General features: G+C 42.3%; 2 protein-coding genes across 2 annotated transcripts; both read left to right on the forward strand.

Moving 5' to 3' along the window:
- The first annotated feature begins 7,330 nt into the window (after positions 1 to 7,330).
- On the forward strand, positions 7,331 to 11,354 carry RPL34 (ribosomal protein L34). The gene is made up of 5 exons (XM_054066345.1): positions 7,331 to 7,410; positions 8,490 to 8,563; positions 8,662 to 8,761; positions 9,606 to 9,709; positions 11,227 to 11,354. The coding sequence occupies exons 2-5, from the start codon at positions 8,499 to 8,501 to the stop codon at positions 11,309 to 11,311; spliced, it is 354 nt and encodes a 117-aa protein (XP_053922320.1). The 5' UTR covers positions 7,331 to 7,410; positions 8,490 to 8,498; the 3' UTR covers positions 11,312 to 11,354.
- Positions 11,355 to 14,773: 3,419 nt separating this feature from the next.
- On the forward strand, positions 14,774 to 19,783 carry OSTC (oligosaccharyltransferase complex non-catalytic subunit). The gene is made up of 4 exons (XM_009564984.2): positions 14,774 to 15,009; positions 15,861 to 15,954; positions 17,576 to 17,773; positions 19,130 to 19,783. The coding sequence occupies exons 1-4, from the start codon at positions 14,871 to 14,873 to the stop codon at positions 19,146 to 19,148; spliced, it is 450 nt and encodes a 149-aa protein (XP_009563279.1). The 5' UTR covers positions 14,774 to 14,870; the 3' UTR covers positions 19,149 to 19,783.
- The last annotated feature ends 668 nt before the right edge of the window (positions 19,784 to 20,451 follow it).

Genomic DNA, 20,451 nt, shown 5'->3' on the forward strand with positions numbered 1-20,451 from the left:
ACCAATAGTAAAAGTTTATCTGGATAGATAGCTACATATTTTAATGTGTTCCTAATTTTTAATATACAATTTAGTGTACCCAGCTAGAAATATTCAAAGCCCCATGTGCACATATATTCTCTCTCTCTCTCAACTTTTCTTTCTTTTGCATTTGCAGTGTGTAGTCATGTGCTGGGGTTTTACCTTTGGAGAATTTGGTTCAAATCTGACTTATATTGTAAGCAAAATTGATTTGCAGAAGATCATTCTAATTATTGGAAGTATTTGCCTAATCTTTAGCATGTTATATCATGGTTGTTATGTTACAGTTATAGCTTTTAAAATACACTCACAGCAGGGTGCTACGTTGATAGCTCCTGTAGAGAGAACCAGTATGAGGGGCGCATACACTGCATGTACTACAGTGCGACAGTTTAAAGGGCAGTAAACTTGGTCCAGTGAATGATCGTCGTTCGAAGGAGAACAATCCTACATTGTTTTAAGATGTACTTATCTACACAGAAAACACATGCAAAGGGATTCTCTTATCTTCCTGTCCTCTTGAAGAAGGAGGGTATTTATGGACATGTAGTGTAGGGAGTCACAGGGAGAAGGAAGGAGACAGCTCCTTTCATAGACCTAGCATTGAGATATGGACACTCTTAACTGAAGGGGGAATGCTTTCTTCTGTCTTCATATGATGAAAATAGAAAGTGATCAGGATAGATTTTTTTTATCCTCTGGGCATTAAAAGCTTAAATGCAAAATGCATGACTTATTATACCTAGCCAACTCTTAGGGGTAAATAGGCAGTGTGGGGAATTAGTTGTTGTTAATTGGACTTCTCAGCTGAATTCCCAGGGTGCTGCACTGCAAGCATACCCCTTTTGTTATAATATTGAAATAGGAAGAAGGCAGATCTATGATGGATTCATTCCAATATAGAACAGCAGAGCACGCTAAATCGTCCTCATCCAAATACTTAGTTGCTTTTGTTGGATGTAAATATTTTAGGGTTAATATCTACAGGTACTACAGAAGGTATTTGGTTTTCCCTTGACCACTTTAAAACTGTAAGGTAGATCTTCAAGCAGCATAAATTGCCTAATCAGTCCATAACATCTGAAGATAGAACCTGCTGTTTCTTAAACCATCATCTAAATATATAAAACATTTTCTACAAAACTGGAGGTGCTTGATTCTGCCACTAGTGAACCGAACTCTTCAGAACTGCCTGCCATTGAGTGTAGTTTCAGTGATACAATTTCATTACAAACAAAAAGCGCAGTCTTTAAAATTGTATTCTGTTCTGTTTTATCAACATTGTGCACAGCATTTATTTTTTTAGAAAACTTTAATTGTAATCAGAATAAAACCAAAGGTCTCTCACATATTGAGGAGACCCAGAAAAAATAGGTTTTGCTTCAGGCATTTGTTCTAGGAACCAGTCCTCACACTCTGAAAAAAATTATGAAGTAGCAATCCCCAGAGCAGAGGCCACAGGTCACACATCTCGTTTAACACCTCATTGTAGCTGATCCTCCTTACATAGCTAATTGCCACTAGTATAATCCAAAGGGCAACAGAAAAATCCAGGCTAGCTTTGCATGTTCCTGCCAGTAAAACATCACAAAGAAATGTTCCTAGTGCTCCTGAAGTGCTCAGGAAAATAACCCAGGGAGATGTTTGAATGAATTATAGACCCCTTAGAAAAACTAAGCAGTAAAACCTTCCTATACCTTTTCATGTATCTTTAAATCATGAGCACAAATATATTTTTTTAAAGGTGTGCTGATGTATGATTGACATTTCGTTATTCTATACTTCTTCCCCTACACTGAGATAGTCAACATCTGCCATGGTAGGTAACCCTTCCAATTCTAAAAAAAAAGGCGACAGAAAACTGTCCAAAACATCAGATTCCTTCAAGATTTAACCTCTTGCTCATTAGTTTGATCTCAGTGAATTCAAATGCATTTTATTGTTTAACAGATTCAAAAAAAAAAACCAAAAAAAACAAAACCAAAAAGTCTAGCCAATACCTTTCTCACCTGTTCATGGGATCCATGCTGGTTTGTGACAGATGTTTTTGAGTAATTTCTTGCGGTAAGCAGCTCTGTAGAAAGGAGCAGCTACTGCTGCTATTTGGTGTTTACTACTCTCCCAAAACTTCTGCAAATAAAGAAGAGCACACTAATTCTCTTTGCAGAATCCTTGGGATTTTATTAAATAGTAATGTTAATTACTCTTATTTTAAAACTGGGAAGGCTAGATGCACATGAGTTAGGACGAACACTTAGGTAACTAGATTGTTGAGGTGTTACACTGAGCCACCCAAAGACACTACATTATGGAAACCCAAAATCACATTAACCACCATGAGTGCCTATATGGCTGATTACACTGCCCTGAATAAAGTCATTCACCCAAGTCTGCCATAGGAAGCTGTGTCAGCAAGGGCGCTTTGGCCCTTTCATGTCCAGCACAGGACATACGTACTCCCAATGCAGCAGGAGAAATGTGGCCATATCCCTCGCCTCAGGCAACTGCTGTCAGGAGAAAGAGCAGCGAGGTGATAATTCTAAGCAGCTCTGGAGACATTTCCAGCATGAGTCTTCCTGGAGATGTGAGCTGCCTACGGCATTATACACTCTGCTGGGAAAAGATTGACTCGGTGCTCTTGATGCCTGTATGGCCAGAAGGTTTAAATGTGAGAAGCAGACAGGATTTATTTTGCATTTGACACCAAGGATGAAATGCAGTTTCCACAGCCTGGAAGAGCTGTGCAGAGCCCCTTTATTTTTTTATTGCTCCACACCGTAGATGGATGGGCAAACATAACACTGCTGCACCAGGAGGACCAACACGGGAGATGTTGTAGGCCACGGACCCCGACTTCATCTTGAGGAGTGGATGAAAAGCAGCTGTGAGCCACCACTATGCAGAATTCACAGTTCAGCTGCATGCTCTACCTGCCGGATTGGCACCCTGCTCCGTCTTAAACACTTTCCACAAGGGGAAGTGGAAGTGTGCACAAAGCCTATTTAATTACATGTTGTGTAGGAAAGATAAACTCCATCCCCAGTGAAATGAAGGATTGCATGTCTCCTCCAGACGGTGAGATTATTATTTTCTCTTTTCTAAGGCTGGAGAAAGTAAGCAGGTGTGAGCATGGGTCCTACCTGTATTGGTTTTAATCAGCAACTTTAAGCAAACTCAGTGTTCTCAACAGAAAAGGAGAAAAATAAACAGCTGAGCACTGTGATTCATTTACACTTCAAATATACTTTGAGTTGGTTATTCCTCAATTAATCAAATAGCTGGTGTATCCCTAAAGTAGTATAAAGTGACACGCTGTGTGAAATCAATTTTCCCTTCCAAAATCATTAAATTCAGTAGCCTGTGACTACATCCCTGCTAATTCTAGTACCGGTCCTTTCATCCTCCATTAACTTTGGCACGCCTAACAGGCTGTCAAAAATAATTTCCCAGAACGTAAATAATTCAGAAATTAAAAATTAATAAATAATAACAGAGAGCTACTGGGAGATAGACTGGGTCAATTAGTCAGCTCTGCATTCTGTTTCTTCGCAGCAGGGGGGCAGCCACATTCGTTACTAGAATCTTTCCTGCGATTCCTAGGTCTGATTTACGGCTCTTCATTACTGGATCCAGTCAGACACAATTACCTCCATCACTATCTCAGTTCCTAACTTCAAAGAAACACGCATTTTCTTGTCTGCTTTTTTTCTCCTTGCAGCAGCCTCAGCTTGACGTCCCTGGAATTTCTTCCACGCGGACTAATTAATAAGACTTTGACTTATCATATTCACTTCTCTTCTTTGATGTCCTACCTTAGTCAATCATCCTATTTAATTAGAATTTCAATGATAACTTTACTTATCTCGTGGCTAGATGTAAATTAAAATAACGGGATTTTAATTCTCTTTCTTACGGGGTTATGACATTTCTGACAGAAAAAGTTTCAACCCAAATATGATGTTATGTACTTCCTATGCTAGGAGTGCATTCCACTAAATTGTTTTTCCCTTTGCTACAAAATAATTTTGCTTGTTTAACAAGCTCCACTGAAATGGAAATGAACTACAGTTTCTTGTAAGGTAATTTGCACAGGTCCATGTTGTGGAAGGTTATGTTGATATAAATGAATGTAATCAGACTCTGACACACACCAGATAGTTAACAAGGAAAGGGAATAGGATTTTTAAGTAAAAAAAATAGCTCTGGAGAGACAATGGACCATAGGATCTCTTCTTCTTTCTGCCCTTTCTGGCAATTGCTAGTACTTTTGCAAGGTTTCTCACTTTCTTCCCTCATTTTCAGACTTAATCCTGCTAGTTGTATCCAAACAGCACCTGAAGTTGGATTCTGATTTCAATGAGACGTTTCTTTTTCCTTCTCTGCAAACCCAGTATATGTTCGCACACATGCTCACTTTCCTTTTCACACCTCTCAGAATTTGCCGGTCTAGGTTGGTACAACAGCAAGTGAATAAAAGTGAAAACAATCTCTCATTTTTTAATTGAAGCTTGTAGTGCAGAAGAGCCCTAGAAGGATCCGTGAAGAGAGGTTGATGGAATAGCAGAGTCTTTGTGGGACCTGGGAGATCCCTGGAAGTGGGACAGGAAGGTAAGGAAAGTAAAGGTGCATGCTTTCCAAGGATCCAGCCAAACTTATCAAGCCTTATTTATTTCGGCACTTTAGATCTCACTCTGCTGGAATTTCCTATGAAACCAAGTGAATAGTCATGTACGTGGACAGGGACTTCTGGAAAAAAAGAAAGAGAAGGAGAGGATCATATGGAAAAGAAAGTGAGGGCAGTCAACATAAGAAGAACTGGTTTAAAACTGTGAACAATATACTCTTGTGTTTAGTAAACAGAATATGGTGACTACTTGCTGGCCAGGGCAAAACACACATTACTAATATCAGAGATTATCTTCCTAATTATCTTTGGTGGAAAAGAGGTTTCCAGTTTTACACTGCCAACAAGCAAATACACCCTGGAAGCCACCTCTGGTTTTCTTAAGGGAAAAAGCCCACAACCTCAGGCCTTATGCTTCCACTGACACACTAGAAGGGTAAAAATGTGTTTTATAGGATGCCACTGCTACTTTTCCAAGTCAACGGGTTATGCATTTGCTAATCCACCCCCTTTATTATATTCCAGGAAAAAAGAAAGTACAGAAAGAGTTAAGGAGGCACGTCGGACATGGAAAATAACTGCTACCATAGAGACAGTTCAGTCCTGTGAAAAGGTAGGAGTAGTAGAAAACATGAGGAAATCACTTGACTAGCATTAATCTCTACAAAATGGGCTTAGTGAGCTCCTGCTTCAAATCTTATCCCCATATTAGTTAGCATTAAACCAGTTGTCACAAAGCTAACGTTTCTAGATGCTGTGGCAAGCCATTTGCCTGACAGCCCTGTTTCTCTTAAAAAATAAACTGAAAAAAACTAGGCCAGCACATCAGCAGAAGTGAACCACCGGAATTTAATTGGCAGCTCTTAAAATTTATACCAGTTGAGTTCAGAGCTCAGACTGGGTAAGATTAAAAAAAAAATTGATATGATTGTTCAATAATAAAGTAGTTACCTGTTGCACTGACAACACCTAAACTAAACTAGTCTGTCATACTTAATAGTGTTGTTCTTTAACAATTGGATTCTGTTACACTTCTATATTTAGGCATGATTAATTAATTTAATTTAATTGGCTTTCTTATTCCCCTCAGGGTTCTGGGCCTAGAAGTTCATACTAATACTCTAATTGCTCTGAAATTTACTTGTCTAAAATATGCTCCTATTTAAAATATACCCTAAAATCTAGTTCATACATACTTTCTCTTCTTTTATGAATTAGAAGAAATCTAGTGTCCATAATTTGCACTTAAAAAGAGTCAATAATTAACCAAAATAATAATTAGACATCGAAAACAGGGAGGATGCAGTACAATGAATTGTGAGTTACAAACCCACAAATAAGGCCAGGAGGACACATCAAAGCTTTCTAGGCACCCACTACTGTCTAAAAGCAAAGCTGAAGCTACTAACGATAGCAGCGGCATCCTACATATTTAATGTGCAGGTCCCTGGTTGCCATTGTAGAACATCGCTCAGGTCAATGGAGCAAAAGAACAATTTAGGGCTTCCAGACAGTGAGCTCGATCCTATGCTCCTTCCAGATGGCGATTTCCCATTGATGCTATATGAAGATTTTGCCCATACAAGTCAGCACCAATGGCAGCAGCAACCAAAATGAGTTTGCACGCACTCTGAGAAGGAAGAGATGGACTTTGCACAGCAGAGCGGGACCACCCCCAGCAGTGGAGGCTGGGGAGCAGAAGGGCTGGAAACGTGTGCTTTACAGTCTCCTGGTCTTTGATGCAGCAGTGCCATGTGTGTGGGAGGGGGTAAGATCCATTAGGGAGCCCACAAACAGATAGTGGGTGCCTTCCTAGCACCAGCCAGCTGCTGATTTCAGCACAGAGACATCAGCTCTGGTTTTCAGTAAAACATAAAAAAAAAATAAAAAATGGTGGTGATACAAGCAGTAGTTACTATTACAAAAAGTGGAATATTTTTTATTTAAGCTAAAGTAGAGTTTCATCTAAGTAATTGTGTTCCCTTAAAGTTAGACAGAATGTCCTTCTGGCAGCACGTTTTCTTTAAAATGGTGTTTTTTCAGATACTGTCCATTCTTTGGCGACGATAATGCCTTGTGTTCAGTCTGATCTGGCTGAAATGATGTCTCTCCTCCTGCAATCCCCTCTGTCTGCAGCCTTTCTCCATCCCCAAGGCACGGTCAGGCAGAGCTGCAGACAGCTCCGAATCAGCAACAGTTTTGACTGTTGTAAAGTTCATAATAACATTAAAATTAGACTTCGGAAAGTGACAGAATACGCATAAGATTTCTGGGTAAGTTTATCCAGATGCCTATAAGCGGGAAATACATCCTGTCCCAGCTCTTGTCTGGCTGCACACGAGGGATGGCGATCACTGCTCGTGTCGCCCTGCCCTGATAAAGGGGGTTTGCTTTATAAAAACCCAAAACGAGTCTTAAGGAGTTTTATTTCCCTACACTTTCGGTATCGGTGGTGGAGAGAGCACTTGTCCTTGGGAAAAGTGGAGCACCTGCAGCACAGCCCTACCCCTGTCGCGTTCTACCCCAGTTCCAGCCCCTCCACTGCCAGCTCGGCTCAGGTCCAGCCGCCGAAAGGCGCCCTGCCCCGCTGCAGCCGTACAACATGGCGTCGTCCTTAGACCTCCGCTTCCGTACAACATGGCGGCGCCCGCCATGCAGAGGAGCTACAGCGTGCAGGATCTGCTACTGCTTCCGGATCACGAGCGCCGCTATTTCAATGTCGCCGCGCGCGCTTCCGCTTCCTCTTCCGGGTCCGACGGCGAAAGGTATGGCGGCGGGTGGCTGAGGCCTGTCTGCGCCCATCCGCCTCCATCCGCTGCTCGGAGGGAGCGGCGAGGGGCCCCGGGGGACTGCGGAGATGGGCCGGCGGCGCTGCTGAGCGCGCTGGGGGCGGCAGAGCGGCCGGGCCTCCGGGACCAGGCGGGGGTCGCGGCCCGGCCCGGCGCCCGAGGAGAGCCAGGCCCGGCGGGGCCCTGCGCAGCAGCCGGTACCGCAGGCTTTGCTGCCCTCGTCGCGTTGTGCTGAGCCAGAGATTGCTCAGGGAAGCTGTGGATGCCCCATCCCTGGAGATGTCCAAGGCCAGGTTGGATGGGGCCTTGGGCAGACTGATGTAGTGGGATGTCCCTGCCCATGGTAGGAGGTTTGGAACTAGCTTTAAGGTCTCTTCCAACCCAAACTATTCCATGATTCTATAATTCTAAGTCTGCGGTCTCGGCTTACAGAGGGGCTGCCACAGCATGCTGGCAAATGAGATGGGGAAAGAGAGCGTTTGCTTCAGCTCAGCATTCAGCCTTGCTAACGAAGCGTATGTTGATTAGAAGATACATAGCTGGTAGAGCTGTAAACAGTTCTGTAGAGCAGCATGTCATCATACAGGTAAGACTAGTGTGTTGAACTGCATTCAAAGCTTTATAGTATTGTAGAGTAGTTTGGGTTGGAAGAGACTTTACAGATAACTAGTTCCAACCCCCCTGCCATGGGCAGGAACATCCCACTAAATCAGGCTGCTCAAGGCCCACATCCAGCCTGGCCTTGGACACCTCCAGGGATGAGGCATCCACAGCTTCCCTGGGCAACCTGTTCCAGTGCCTCACCATTCAACTTAGCTTGGATGAGTTTTAATTGCAAATCCCATTCTAATCACTGTCACATGGCTTGTGTATTTCTAATGTGTTGGCTGTCATTGATGAGGAAATGCTTTAGTTTTGTTCGTGCTAATACAGAATCAGCAGCTGCTGATTCAGATCTAGCCCAGTGTTTCAGTGCAGGTGGTGCTGTGGTATGCAAACTTTTGTGCAGACATTGAGCCCTTAAAATAGTGCTGCTTTGTTTTTAACTGCTTTAGGTGTAAAAAATGGTTCAGCGCCTGACCTACCGCCGTAGGTTGTCCTACAACACAGCTTCCAACAAGACCAGACTGTAAGTAAGATGTAGTTTTCAAAAAAACTTACTTTTTAAGAAAGCTAAGTTTAAACTTTGATTGTTACATGAACCGAATATTTTTTTGCCCTGTTTAGGTCCCGAACACCCGGGAACAGGATTGTTTACCTTTACACCAAGAAAGTGGGGAAGGCACCAAAGTCAGCATGTGGCATATGCCCAGGAAGACTTCGTGGTGTAAGCATTAGTCTTGCTGGCATGAGAATTTTTTTTTCTGTTTACAGAATGTTTTTTTGGTACAAAGAATCTTTGCAAGTAATATAATATTCGTGTTTATTGATGAATCCTTATTGGAACAACTTTCTTCTCTAAAACATTCTTACTTGGATGTTGTGAAGTTTAACTGCTACGATAAACTTTGAAACCTTGAAGAGTAAGTGCTCTTTTAGTACATGCAATTCTCATTGCTGTTATATCTGAGCCTTTGTGTTCTGTAAGCTGTAACTTGCTGAAGCCTTTCCAGTTAGGCTGAGGTGATTCTGTAGCAGGTTTAAAAGTCTATATTGGAGTTATTGGGTAGGCTTTAAAAAACCTACTTAAGCTAAATCTGACTTTCAGTTTTAGGAAAAAAACCGAATTTTTTTATCATGGTATCATAGGATTATGTGGGTTGGAAAGGACCTTGAAGATCACGTAGTTCCAGTGCCCCCCACACACACCATTTTTCTGCAAAATGTATTTTTGGTCTAACACCCATTTTTCTTAACAGTGACAGGAATGTTTGAGTGATGTCTCTCTTGGAGCAGTTCCCACACTTACGAAAACAATCTATTTTATAACCAGTTTTTTACCTATGAATGTATGGGTAGAATCATTCTACCCTGTGGTAGAATGTAAAGGTCGGCTCAGGAATGCTGAAGATGGCATGTGTAATGAGCTGTGACTTCAGCCACTTTATTGTATCCTTAGCAGTCAGCTTCAGGTGGTACTGCTTTTTTTCAGCAATCAAAATAAATTTCCTTAATATGGCTGTTATCCAGAATTACTGTGTCGCAATACACTCTGACTTTGCTTTATGTAGGTTCGGGCTGTGCGTCCTAAAGTTCTTATGAGGCTGTCAAAAACAAAGAAACATGTTAGCAGGGCCTATGGTGGTTCCATGTGTGCCAAGTGCGTCCGCGACAGGTAAGCTTACAGAAAGTCAGTTTTGTTCCTGAGGTTACATTTCACTGTTTTCATAGCGTCAACCAAAATTTTGAAGATTTTAGTGTGACATCAGTGTAGTAAAATGGAGGGGGTGAGCATGGGGCACATTAGCAGTAATGCTTGCAATTGTGACCATTAGATTTGAGCTAGGTACTGCATGTGGAGCTCCTTTGTAGAGTTTGTTTGTGATTTCTTGCTGCACTGTTGTTTTGGTGCAAACAGTCCACTCGTTCTGGATTTTTATGTTTTATATTGAGCCCCCATAGTAAAGACTTTTCTGTTGTCCTTTTGTCTAATGCAAAGATATTAGTATAAGATCAGTTGAGCTTTTGGCTTCTTTGTGGTGTTTTGAGGTTAAAAGATAATAATATGTTGCATATTAAGCATCTTTATTGTGGTTAAGCTTTAAGGTAGCCTTTAATGGGTAACAAGTGTACCTTCTATACTTCCTTTGCAAGTTTGAGAAAAACGTATATTAGAAAGAATGTCATCTCTGTGAGTGGTAATCAAAGCAGATCTGCAGAGTTAGCAATCTAATGCCATTTTTTTCATCTGTAGTGCAAATCTTGTCAGCGTGATGGTTTTATTGGTTTTGTGATTTCCAAGTTAACACTTGGTGCCACTGAAGACACTGTTACAGCTGCAGATGCCTAGCATAACTTTTCTCCCAAACACTTGGAGCTTGGTAGATTGTTTTCATGGTTACACATTATTCTGCTTAAACCAGAAACCAGTCACTGCCTTCCATGTAGCTGGCAGGTTTTCTCCTGCATCTCTTTAGGCATCTTTGGTAGTTTTTGTGTACTGTGACAGTAGCCATGTATGCCAAACGCACATGGAATGGCATTTTAATGTTTCAGGGTGGAATAGTGTGTGGTATATTTGTGGTTTTAACTTGAAATCATCAAACAGGCTGTTGGTGTGGGTACTGTTGCTTAGGTCCATGTGCATAGTGGCCCTGACTGATTTCCAGAAATAATCATATTTAGGCATGGCTTTACCTGGCAGGACTTTGTCTGTGTGCAAAGCAGCTTTCCTCCTGAGAGGGCAACTGCTCTCATTTTGATAACTGGGCTCACATAGAGTTTTCTGTCATTCTAAGGAAGAGAACTGACCACATGTGGCCACTCCAGTGCTGACTTTAAGAACAACTAAATTAGTTTGCCAGCGAGGGGTTTTGATTTTTGCCTTTGAAGTTGAAGAAGGTGATAATTTTTCCAGTGTTCAGCTGTCAGATATTGCCTTGCTTGCCTATAGGCCACTTGCCCTAACCTTGCAGGCACACTAGGCCTTTTTCCACAAACGTCTACATCCGTGTAGTCCCACTGTCCCTTGTCTTTTGATGCTGGCAAAGAATATTGGTGGTTTCCCTTTTATTGTGGAACTAACACCACAGGTGCAATGAATATTGGAGACAGCAAAACTAGTAAACTTTGTCTTCTTTTCGTGTTTTCACTTAAGTAGATACACATGCTAAAGTTGTTTTTCTTTTCCAGAATCAAACGAGCTTTTCTTATTGAGGAGCAGAAGATCGTTGTGAAAGTGTTGAAGGCACAAGCACAGAGCCAGAAGTCAAAGTGAATCTATTTGTAGTTTTGGTCCAATAAATAAAAGCTCCACTTCTCTTGTGTCTTGTCATTCTGTGTGCTAGTCAAAGCTGGTAGGAGCTGCTTCTCACAGCTTGTATAATGCAGAACCGTGTTTTGGCGCAATGAACCCTTTAAGTCAGTATGATGTGTTCTGTGTTGCCTGTGTGACAAGGAAATGTAGCAGGTGGAAGGAAGTTTGGTTTAACAGTATTCCCACCTGGCTCTGTCTCACAATCCTGTGGAAGGATTGGCGTAAGTATTGGAGTAATGTTGAGGAATGTGGCTTGCTCAATTTTTATTTCATGGCAGCAGCTGTGTGTGAAGTCACCAGAGGACTTTGGCTCAGAAGAAAGTTGAACATCTGAAGAAGAAAAGGCAAACAAAAGAAGACTGAGTAAAGACTGGAAGGAAGATTGTCAGATAAAGAAGGGAGCTATTATAGGCCTAAGGTAGTTTTAAAGGATTTTCACCAGACAGTGGGTAACTCTAGACTTGCTTTATTTGCAACTCAAGGGTTGGGCCATCACCTCGTGAGTTGCAGAAGCCCACACAATCATCAGATACTTACATAGCATTATACAATTGGTATTTTCTTTGAAAATTTTCTTGGTGTTTTCCCATGTGCTCCTAGTTCTTTATTAACTCAAAAGTCCACCTTGATAATTCATCTCTGCTGTCTCGTTTGGTTCTGCCTCAGAAGTGATGCTTCGATGCGTCATGTTCCTCCTCTGGTCATAAAAATTTAATATCTGTGTTCTGACATTTCTTACACAATCTGATTCAGCTGGACTGGGGCTATACATGGGACAACTGAACAGTATTGTAGTTGTCCTAAAGATTAATTTCGAACACCTGTTCTTATATTCTTAATACAATTTATCACAATCAACTGTCAATAATATCTAAGTCCTCCATTGATATATTTCTCATATTTTCTCATTTCCCTTGACTGGTAGATTGGTTGGATTTTTTTAATAGTAGGTGCTATAGATACTGTTTAGTTGAGTCAGGGAAGGGGAGGGGGTAATAGTCTGCTCAAACCAGCACTCTATCCACAGACCTTTGCATAATGTAACGTGTGCATCTCTTGAGAGAAAGCTGTATCTGTTGCATTATGTTTGTTAGGTGCTTCATGGGTCAGCAGTTGGAGGTGTGATGCAAGCAGAGCTCCAGGGCACAGCTACAATAAACCTTAGAGGGCTTCTGGAATTGGGTTTTAGAACAGCAATTCAGGCCTCTAGTATTGAAGAGGAGGAAGTTAACGGGAGGTCTTGTTACTCTCTACAACTACCTAAAAGGAGGTTGGAGAGAGTTGGGTGTTGGCCTCCTCTCCCAGGTGATAAGATCAGGGAATGGCATCAAGCTGTGTTGGGAAGTTTAGATTGAACATTAGGAAAAATTTCTTCACAGAAAAGGTTATCAAGCACAGGTTGCCCAGGGAGGTGATTGAGTCACCATCCATGAGGGTGTTTAAGAAGTGGGTAGATGAGGTGCTTGGGGACATGATTTAGTAGTAGATGGGTATGAGTGGAGTTGAAGATATCTAAGGTCTTTGCCAACCTTATGATTCTATGAAGCTTGAACCAAAGTTCTGTTGGTTTGTCACTGAGGATGTAATGGTAATGTAATAAGCCATTGTTAAAAGTGGAGATGGGATCATTTTGGTGCTTTGCTGTAAATGTGCCTCTAACCCATCTCAGGAGTGTTTTGAGACACTGGATAATTCCAGCATTACCTGTGGGTGCAATGGTATTCCTCATCCTCAGCTCTGAATTTTGGAACTACTCTTAGTTTCTGGCAAGAAGTAGTTACCTGTTTTTACCAGTAACTATTCTTCAAAAGGTAGTGAGCTCCATCGGAATAAGGAAGGAGATGTAATTGCTTAGTGTGCAGATGTGCTGGGAGCATTGAGAAGGCCATTTGAAGAGGTTTCTAAGATAATTTGTGGAGTCTTCTCAGGCTGAGTCTTTGAGATATGGTCAGATTTCTCCTGATTCTATGCTGTCTGTTCAACCGCTGCCTAGCCTGGAAGCTTGTCAGGCTGTACAGTCAGCCAAGAAACGTCACAGAAAACCGAGTTGATGAAAAGACCTGCCCTTCTGGTGGCAGCAAGCTGGTACCTTGGGTCAACTGCCTGCAACCCTGCAGTGGTGGTGTTCGTGCCTCGAAAGACTGATGACAAGACGGCTATGATCCAGGATAGCTGACTGAACACTACACGGGGGGAAGAAGCAGCTTTAAGTGTGAAGTGTTTTTCTCCTCAGCTTGGGTTATGCTAAAACATGTTTCAAAGGGTGTAGCTAATTAAAGGAGGTTTTAAGACTAACAGTACCCTAACATTTCTAGGTGCTGTCACTATAGAATCAGAAAAGTTTGAGTTGGAAGGGACTTTAAAAATCATAGAATCACTAGGTTGGAAAAGACCTCTTAGATCATGAAGTGAAACCATTCCTATCTGCCACTAAACCATGTCCCTGAGTACCTCGTCTACCCATCTTTTAAATACCTCCAGGGATGGTGACTCCACCATCTCCCTGGGCAGCCTCTGCCAGTGCCCAATGACCCTTTCTATGGTTTTTTTTTTTCCTGATATCCAGTCTGAACCTCTCCTGGCGGAGCTTGAGTCCGTTCTCCCTTGTCCTGTACCCTGTCACTTGGGAGAAGAGGCCAGCTCCCTCCCCTCTACAACTTTCTTTCAGGTAGTGGTAGAGAGCAATAAGGTGTCCAGTTCATCCAGTTCCAACCTCCCTGCCACGGGCACCTCCCACCAGCCCAGGCTGCCCAAGGCTCCATCCAACCTGGCCTTGAACACCTCCAGGGATGGAGCAGCCACAAGTCCCCTGGGCAACCTCTGCCAGTGCCTCACCACTCTTATAATCAAGAAATTCCTCCTTATGTCTAGTCTAAATCTGCCCCTCTCCAGTTTATACCCATTGCCCCTAGCCCTATCACTAAAAGCCTTTGTGAACAGTCCCTCTCCACCTTCCATGGTACTGGAAGGACCTGACTAACTATGGTTAGTGGCCATCCCGGAGCTCAGGGTGCAGCTGTTGGGTCTTCCCCGGCTGCGGGCCAGGATGGACACCAGCTCCCGTGCTGCACGGAAAGAGCACCCCGCCCTGGACCCCTCCAAACCCGGGGCCCGGTATGACGCCTGCTCCAGCTCTCGGAGGCCGATGTCCGCACGCGCACATCCCAGTCGCTGCGACCACGTGGCTGCCCGGCCCCGCCCCGCTCTCCTCGCCGTTACCCGGCAGCGACACGTCAGGTCTGCCAGGTCCTGGCAGGTGAGTGAAACGGATGTAATCCTCTAGTGGTGTAAGCTCTGCGTTTCCAGCTGCTTTTGCACAAAAAAATCTATAATTTTTTTTTATTATTCTGACCCGGGCGTAACTTTGGGTGTTTCGTTTAGATTGGAATTTAAAACGTGTTTGTTTGCCCCTGCCAGGACGCTGCAGGCAATTTCCGCTTCCGCCTTCGTGTCCCGCGGTGGGGTGAGTTGGGCAGGCAGCAGAGCAGTCAGCGGTTGCCCTCAGGGCCGTACCGCCGCCATGGAGACACTGTACCGCCTGCCCTTCGCCGTGCTCGAGTGCCCCAACATCAAGCTGAAGCGGCCGAGCTGGGTGCACATGCCCTCGGCCATGACGGTGTACGCACTGGTGGTGGTGTCCTATTTCCTCATCACCGGAGGTGAGCCTGGGGCGCCCTCCTTGCGGGGTAGCTCTTCCTCTGCGGGGCGGGCTGCTGGTGGAGCTCCTGCTGCTGACCCATCGTCCGGCTCCAAACCGGACGTAAAACACCAACCTGAACCGACTCCAAGCGCCCACGCGGCGTTAAAGTGGTTCTCGCTGTTTGCTGGTAGGAGGGAAAGTTGCTCGGCGGAAAAGGACCTGGGGCTGCTGGTCGCCAGTCGTCTGAACATGAGCCAGCAGCGTGGCCAGGAAGGCCAACAGGTTTGTGTCAGCAATAGTGTGGCCAGCTGGTAATTGTGCCCCTGTACTTGGTGCTGGTGAGGCCAGACCTCAAATGCTGCCCAAATTTATTTTTGGGCCCCTCACTACAAGAAAGATACCGAGGCTTTGGAGTGTGTTCAGAGAAGGGCAGTGAAGCTGGTGAAGGGGCTGGAGCACAAGTCTTATAAGGAGTGGCTGAGGCAACTGGGGTTGTTTAAGCTGGAGAAAAGGAGGCTCAGGGGAGGCCATATCGCTCTCTGCATCTGACTGAAAGGAGGTTGTAGCAGGTTGCGTTCCAGTCTTCCAAGTAATGTGTGATGGGACAAGAGGAAATAGCCTCAACTTGCACCAGACTGAGTATTAGGAAAATTATCTTCACTGAAGAGTGATGAGGTATTGGAACAGGCTGCCCAGGGAAGTGGTTGAGTCAACGTCCTTGAAGATGTATATGTGGTGCTTTGGGACATGGTTTAGTGGATAGGGTGATGTTGGGCTGACTCTTGGACTTCATGATCTTAGAAGTCTTTTCCAACATAATGGTTTTGTGATCCTGTGAATCAAAGGTGGTGCTTGCTTCTCTCCCCACAGGGATTATCTATGATGTGATTGTGGAACCTCCCAGTGTGGGGTCAATGACAGACGAACATGGACATCAGAGGCCGGTGGCCTTCTTGGCATACAGGTAGGAGCAGGGCTCTGCTACTGCCAGCAAGGTGCTGCAGGTACCTAAGCATTTAAGCGAACTAGGTATCTAAGTGAATGAACTCACAGAGCTGTGCGGCTGCTTTTTTTGAGCAATTTGTGCAAGGCAGCATCGGTTCTGTGTCTCTTGTCTGTTTGTAATTACTTGAAAACAAATGAATAAACATTGAAAATGGAAATAGAAAAACTCAGTCTTTCTAAAGCTTTTGAAAATTAAAAGCCTGCTAATAAACAAGTTTGGAGCTGGCAGTACTTATCTCTCTTCCAGACCCTTGTTTTTATTAGTTGATTTTGATAGTAGGTGCAGACACATTTGTTCATACTTGGTAGCAGGATACATAATGTTTATGGAACTTTCAGTTTTGGCCTTTTAAATTCTAATACAATTGGGATACCTGTGTCCAAAGATGGGGAAAATAGTTACAAATGTCTAACAACTGTGTCTTCTTTGAGTCTTTTGCTTCTGTCACTGAAAATAAGCTAGAGATTGCTTAGTCACAAATTGGTCTGAAGAGGATTAGATCTACATTTGTTGCTATATTGTTTTATGTGTGTAGAAACAAAATGGTTTTCATTAAATAACAAAGTAGTTCTTGATGAGGTTCGTGATATGCCTTGTGTAAAGATTTTGGCTTGAACTAGATATCGCGTATGTCTCAGACTTGCTTGAACTGCTGCAATGTAGATGAATTGTGCTGCTGCAGGGACCTGATAGCGCTTTAGGACAATTCAGTGAAAACGACTTGAAAGAAGTCGGAACTGTTTGTGTTCAGCATGTGGGATGATGATAATCTTCGTTTTGTCTGTTAGCATCCACAGTAGTTTCATCTATGTCAATTCTATGAGGTTGCTAGTATTGCTAGTTACAAGGATAGGAAAAACGTTCAGTGACTGTGGGAAGTAGGTGACTCATGATCCAACTACTGTAAGATTGTGCTGTGGTTAAAAAGGGGGCAATATTCTTTCTGCATCTTGGCTTCTCCTCTCTCCATCTTAGCTTCGTAAGAAAGATGTCCAGATATGTGGGATGAGAAAGAACCTCAGGACGCGTTGAGGCTGGGTCCCCACAATCAACACGTGCAGGCTTAGCGAGCCAACAGCAAAACACGCTACAGTCCAGAATCGCTTTTGCTGGAATCAGTAGATGTGCTTCTTGCGCTGACGTAGTTTGATTTGTACCAAGATCAGAATTCAGGCACTGCTGTCTAAACAGTAGGATGCAAATAAGACTTGGAAAACTCAGTGTCATGGTTCCATGCCTCCAGGCTTCTGTGAAACCAGGTGCTACTTTGGACTGGAATACTGATGAACTTGCATGGTAGCCATTAGTATACACTAGTATGTATAAAACCACTAGTATGCTTGGCTGATTGTCTTGCAGACCATCAGTCCCAGAGACAAATTACATATTAAAGCCTTAACATAATTGCAGAACATCAGTTTCCGTACCTACTTTTTGTTAGAAGGTCAAAGTTAATCATCCTGTGCATTTGTACAGCTAAAGCAGGTTGAATAGATGGGATTTGAAATGTAACTGTTTCTCTGAAACTCATCTTTTTTTCTGACTCTCTTCTTCTTTCTCCCATTTTTTTCTTCCTTAGAGTGAATGGGCAATATATTATGGAAGGGCTCGCATCCAGCTTCCTCTTCACAATGGGTGGCCTAGGATTCATAATTCTGGATCGATCCAATGCACCAAATATCCCCAAGCTGAACAGGTTTCTTTTACTCTTTATTGGATTTGTTAGTGTGCTTTTGAGCTTCTTCATGGCCAGAGTTTTCATGAGGATGAAATTACCGTAAGTGATTTAATACTCTTTCAACTTTTCTTCACTTTTGTGGCTCATGTTGTACATGTTAAATTTAAGAGTAAAAGAAAATACAACAGGGTATGCTAAAAATCTGCACCGTGGCTCTAAGTTGCTTTTTTCGACATTTTTTTGGAACAAGCTACCTTGAATGAAGTAAGATGCTTTTAGGGCCAGCTACTGTAAGATTGTGCTGTGGTTAAAAAAAGGTGACAGTTCCTGGTATGTCACAAGATATGAGTAGTGAGTCTGACTTATTCAGCCTACCTTAAAATTCATTGTATGTACTGGTCAGGTAAAAACAATTACAAGATAGGGCTTTGAGGAAAACCCAAGTGTCAAAGAACTTTAAGAAAGAAAGATGAGTACATTATAGTGACAGTCTACATGAGAGATCATAACAGGAAGAACTGATGACAGCAGTAACGAGTGTTCAGAAACATCCAAAGCAGTCCTAAAGTAAAGATGATGTATCAGTTGTTCTTTGTTGCTGGAAAATTAAATGTAAGATTGAAGAATACAGTATATGTGATGTTTTAATACAGTAATATTCACAGATCAAAAAGTAGGAGAGATCTGGAGCTTTCAGGCTCTGCAAAATCCAAATGCAGGATTTTCAATCCACTGCCCTTTATTTCTCAGTCCGTGTATTTCATTCAGAATAGCTGAAACCTGGTGTTCAGAGGTACTGCTAGTTAATTTCTGGAGTAGCTCCATGAAGTGTTGACTTAATGACAGTAATTTCTCCTTTCTTAAATAGATTTTTAACCTCTGCAGTGTAGTTACAAATCTTTTTTCAGAACACAGAAGTGGTGGATTCCCTGGCAGCACATAGCTGGATAGGGACCTATTCTATATTTTGTTGCTTTTTTGATGCTATGTATTTTCTTGTTTCATTGTGTACGTGTGTATCTTAACAGTGCTCTCTTAAACTCATTAAAGAAACAGGGCTTCAGAGAAATGGATGAGAAAAAGAGACCAGAGTTGTGTTGAGTGCCAGCAAATGACCGAATGTCTTAACACTGGTAGTTTGTGTAAGGAGTACAAATAAAGAACCTTTTGTAACCTGGACTTCAAAAATTCCAAACAACAAAATGGTTAACAAAATGGTATTGAGAACAGACTAATCCATTTTCAGTGTTCTGTGAAGAGAATAAACTGAGGAAGGAGCGTGTAGTTAAGTTGGTCAGTGTGTACCTTGGACAGGATTTATTGTTTTAAATAACCTTGATCAGCATAGGTTTTGTCAGTCTGAAGTTTTTCTGTGCTAAGACCTCACATCTCTTGATTTTTGAGGAGTTCTGCCTGTGTTTGCTAACTTTTTTTCCAATTTAATTTTTTCTGTAGGGGCTACTTGATGGGTTAGTACCTCTTGAAATGTGTGAAAGGCCAATGTGTGAATTTGCTCCTCTTCATGAAGTATTCAAGAAGAAGCAGCAAGAAACAAGTTCCATAGTCGCTATCAACAGGGAAGAGACCTGGCCATGAGAAAGAACCGGGGAAAGAGTGCTTTTTCTGCAATCAAACTCACTACCAACGGCTGATTTGTAGTTTTGAAACAGTATTTTGTCATTTCTGTTGTAGAGCTTTTGAAAAGAGCAAGTTACCTACCTGGGTTTTTCTTTCATATCCCAACTCAGCATGAAATAGAGAACCTATCTTAAGCTCTACCTGAAATGAGTAGTAGCCATTGGCTTGGCAGTTGTTTGTTGCAAGTCTGCTCCCTCTTCCCTATGTGGGACTGTTATATGTATGAGTCAGAGAAGAAACAACTAAATAATTTCTTTCTGGGTTATAATTAGAAAATTAGGAACTTTGGATGCTTTACAGTCAAAATAAGACATGTCTGAAGTTATTGTAAAGGCACCTTTTGCCTTGATATTAATGACTTTATGTGAGCGAATCCTGACACTCGCTGGGAAAGGCAAACTGTATGAATGTGCATTTCCTTTTGGAAAAAGTGTACAAAAGGAGTCAAATAAAACTTATTTTCTACAAAATTATTGGAATTCTATGCAGTTTCTGGAGCTTTTTATTGCATTTATGGCCTGTTCTACATCCAAGCTTGATGCCATACAATGATGACATAATTTCAGCTTTGTATTTTAATCTTGGGTAATAATTTTTTTTTTTGAAAATAGTACAGACAAGAAACCTGGTATTCTTCATGAATTTGTATCGTATCCAAATGACATACAGTTATCAATAGCCAAGAGAATTTACTCGTAAAGGTGCTGCTTTTTTGTGTGAGAGATGAGGCTCCAACTTATTTTGTCTTTGTTTTAAAAGATTAAATGTTACTATTTCATTAATGTATTACATTCTGCAGGAAGGAAAGATCCCTTTAAATCTCCACAAATATTCTTTTTGCAAGTGTTTTAAGCACTGTTTTCATCCATATAGTAATTGCCAGTGAAAAATATTTATTCCCAGAATTGTGAAGTAAGTATTACTATTCACATACTTAATCAAATTTCTGAGGTAACTGTTAATCATCTGCCCTCAGGATATGCTACTTCCACTTATTCTTACATACAGCGTGACTTCTGTGTTTGCTCATCTTTATGTGTTCATCACTAAGATTTAAGGTAGCTTAAGGTGTTTTATGAGGCTCATAACTACAAAGTTTCTAGTCTTTTCAAAGCTGTTATCTTTTGGTCGCTCTGGTT

Source organism: Cuculus canorus, chromosome 4, assembly GCF_017976375.1.
Source record: "Cuculus canorus isolate bCucCan1 chromosome 4, bCucCan1.pri, whole genome shotgun sequence".
NCBI classification, from domain to species: domain Eukaryota; kingdom Metazoa; phylum Chordata; class Aves; order Cuculiformes; family Cuculidae; genus Cuculus; species Cuculus canorus.

What these genes read in the sequence shown, in the direction of transcription:
- RPL34 (XM_054066345.1), top strand. Translation starts at nt 8,499, where the DNA reads ATGGTTCAGCGCCTGACCTACCGCCGTAGGTTGTCCTACAACACAGCT. An exon ending in GCTTCCAACAAGACCAGACT is followed by an intron (nt 8,564 to 8,661) that starts GTAAGTAAGATG and finishes TGCCCTGTTTAG; the next exon opens with GTCCCGAACACCCGGGAACA. An exon ending in GCCCAGGAAGACTTCGTGGT is followed by an intron (nt 8,762 to 9,605) that starts GTAAGCATTAGT and finishes TGCTTTATGTAG; the next exon opens with GTTCGGGCTGTGCGTCCTAA.
- OSTC (XM_009564984.2), top strand. Translation starts at nt 14,871, where the DNA reads ATGGAGACACTGTACCGCCTGCCCTTCGCCGTGCTCGAGTGCCCCAAC. An exon ending in CTATTTCCTCATCACCGGAG is followed by an intron (nt 15,010 to 15,860) that starts GTGAGCCTGGGG and finishes CTCTCCCCACAG; the next exon opens with GGATTATCTATGATGTGATT. An exon ending in GTGGCCTTCTTGGCATACAG is followed by an intron (nt 15,955 to 17,575) that starts GTAGGAGCAGGG and finishes TTTCTTCCTTAG; the next exon opens with AGTGAATGGGCAATATATTA.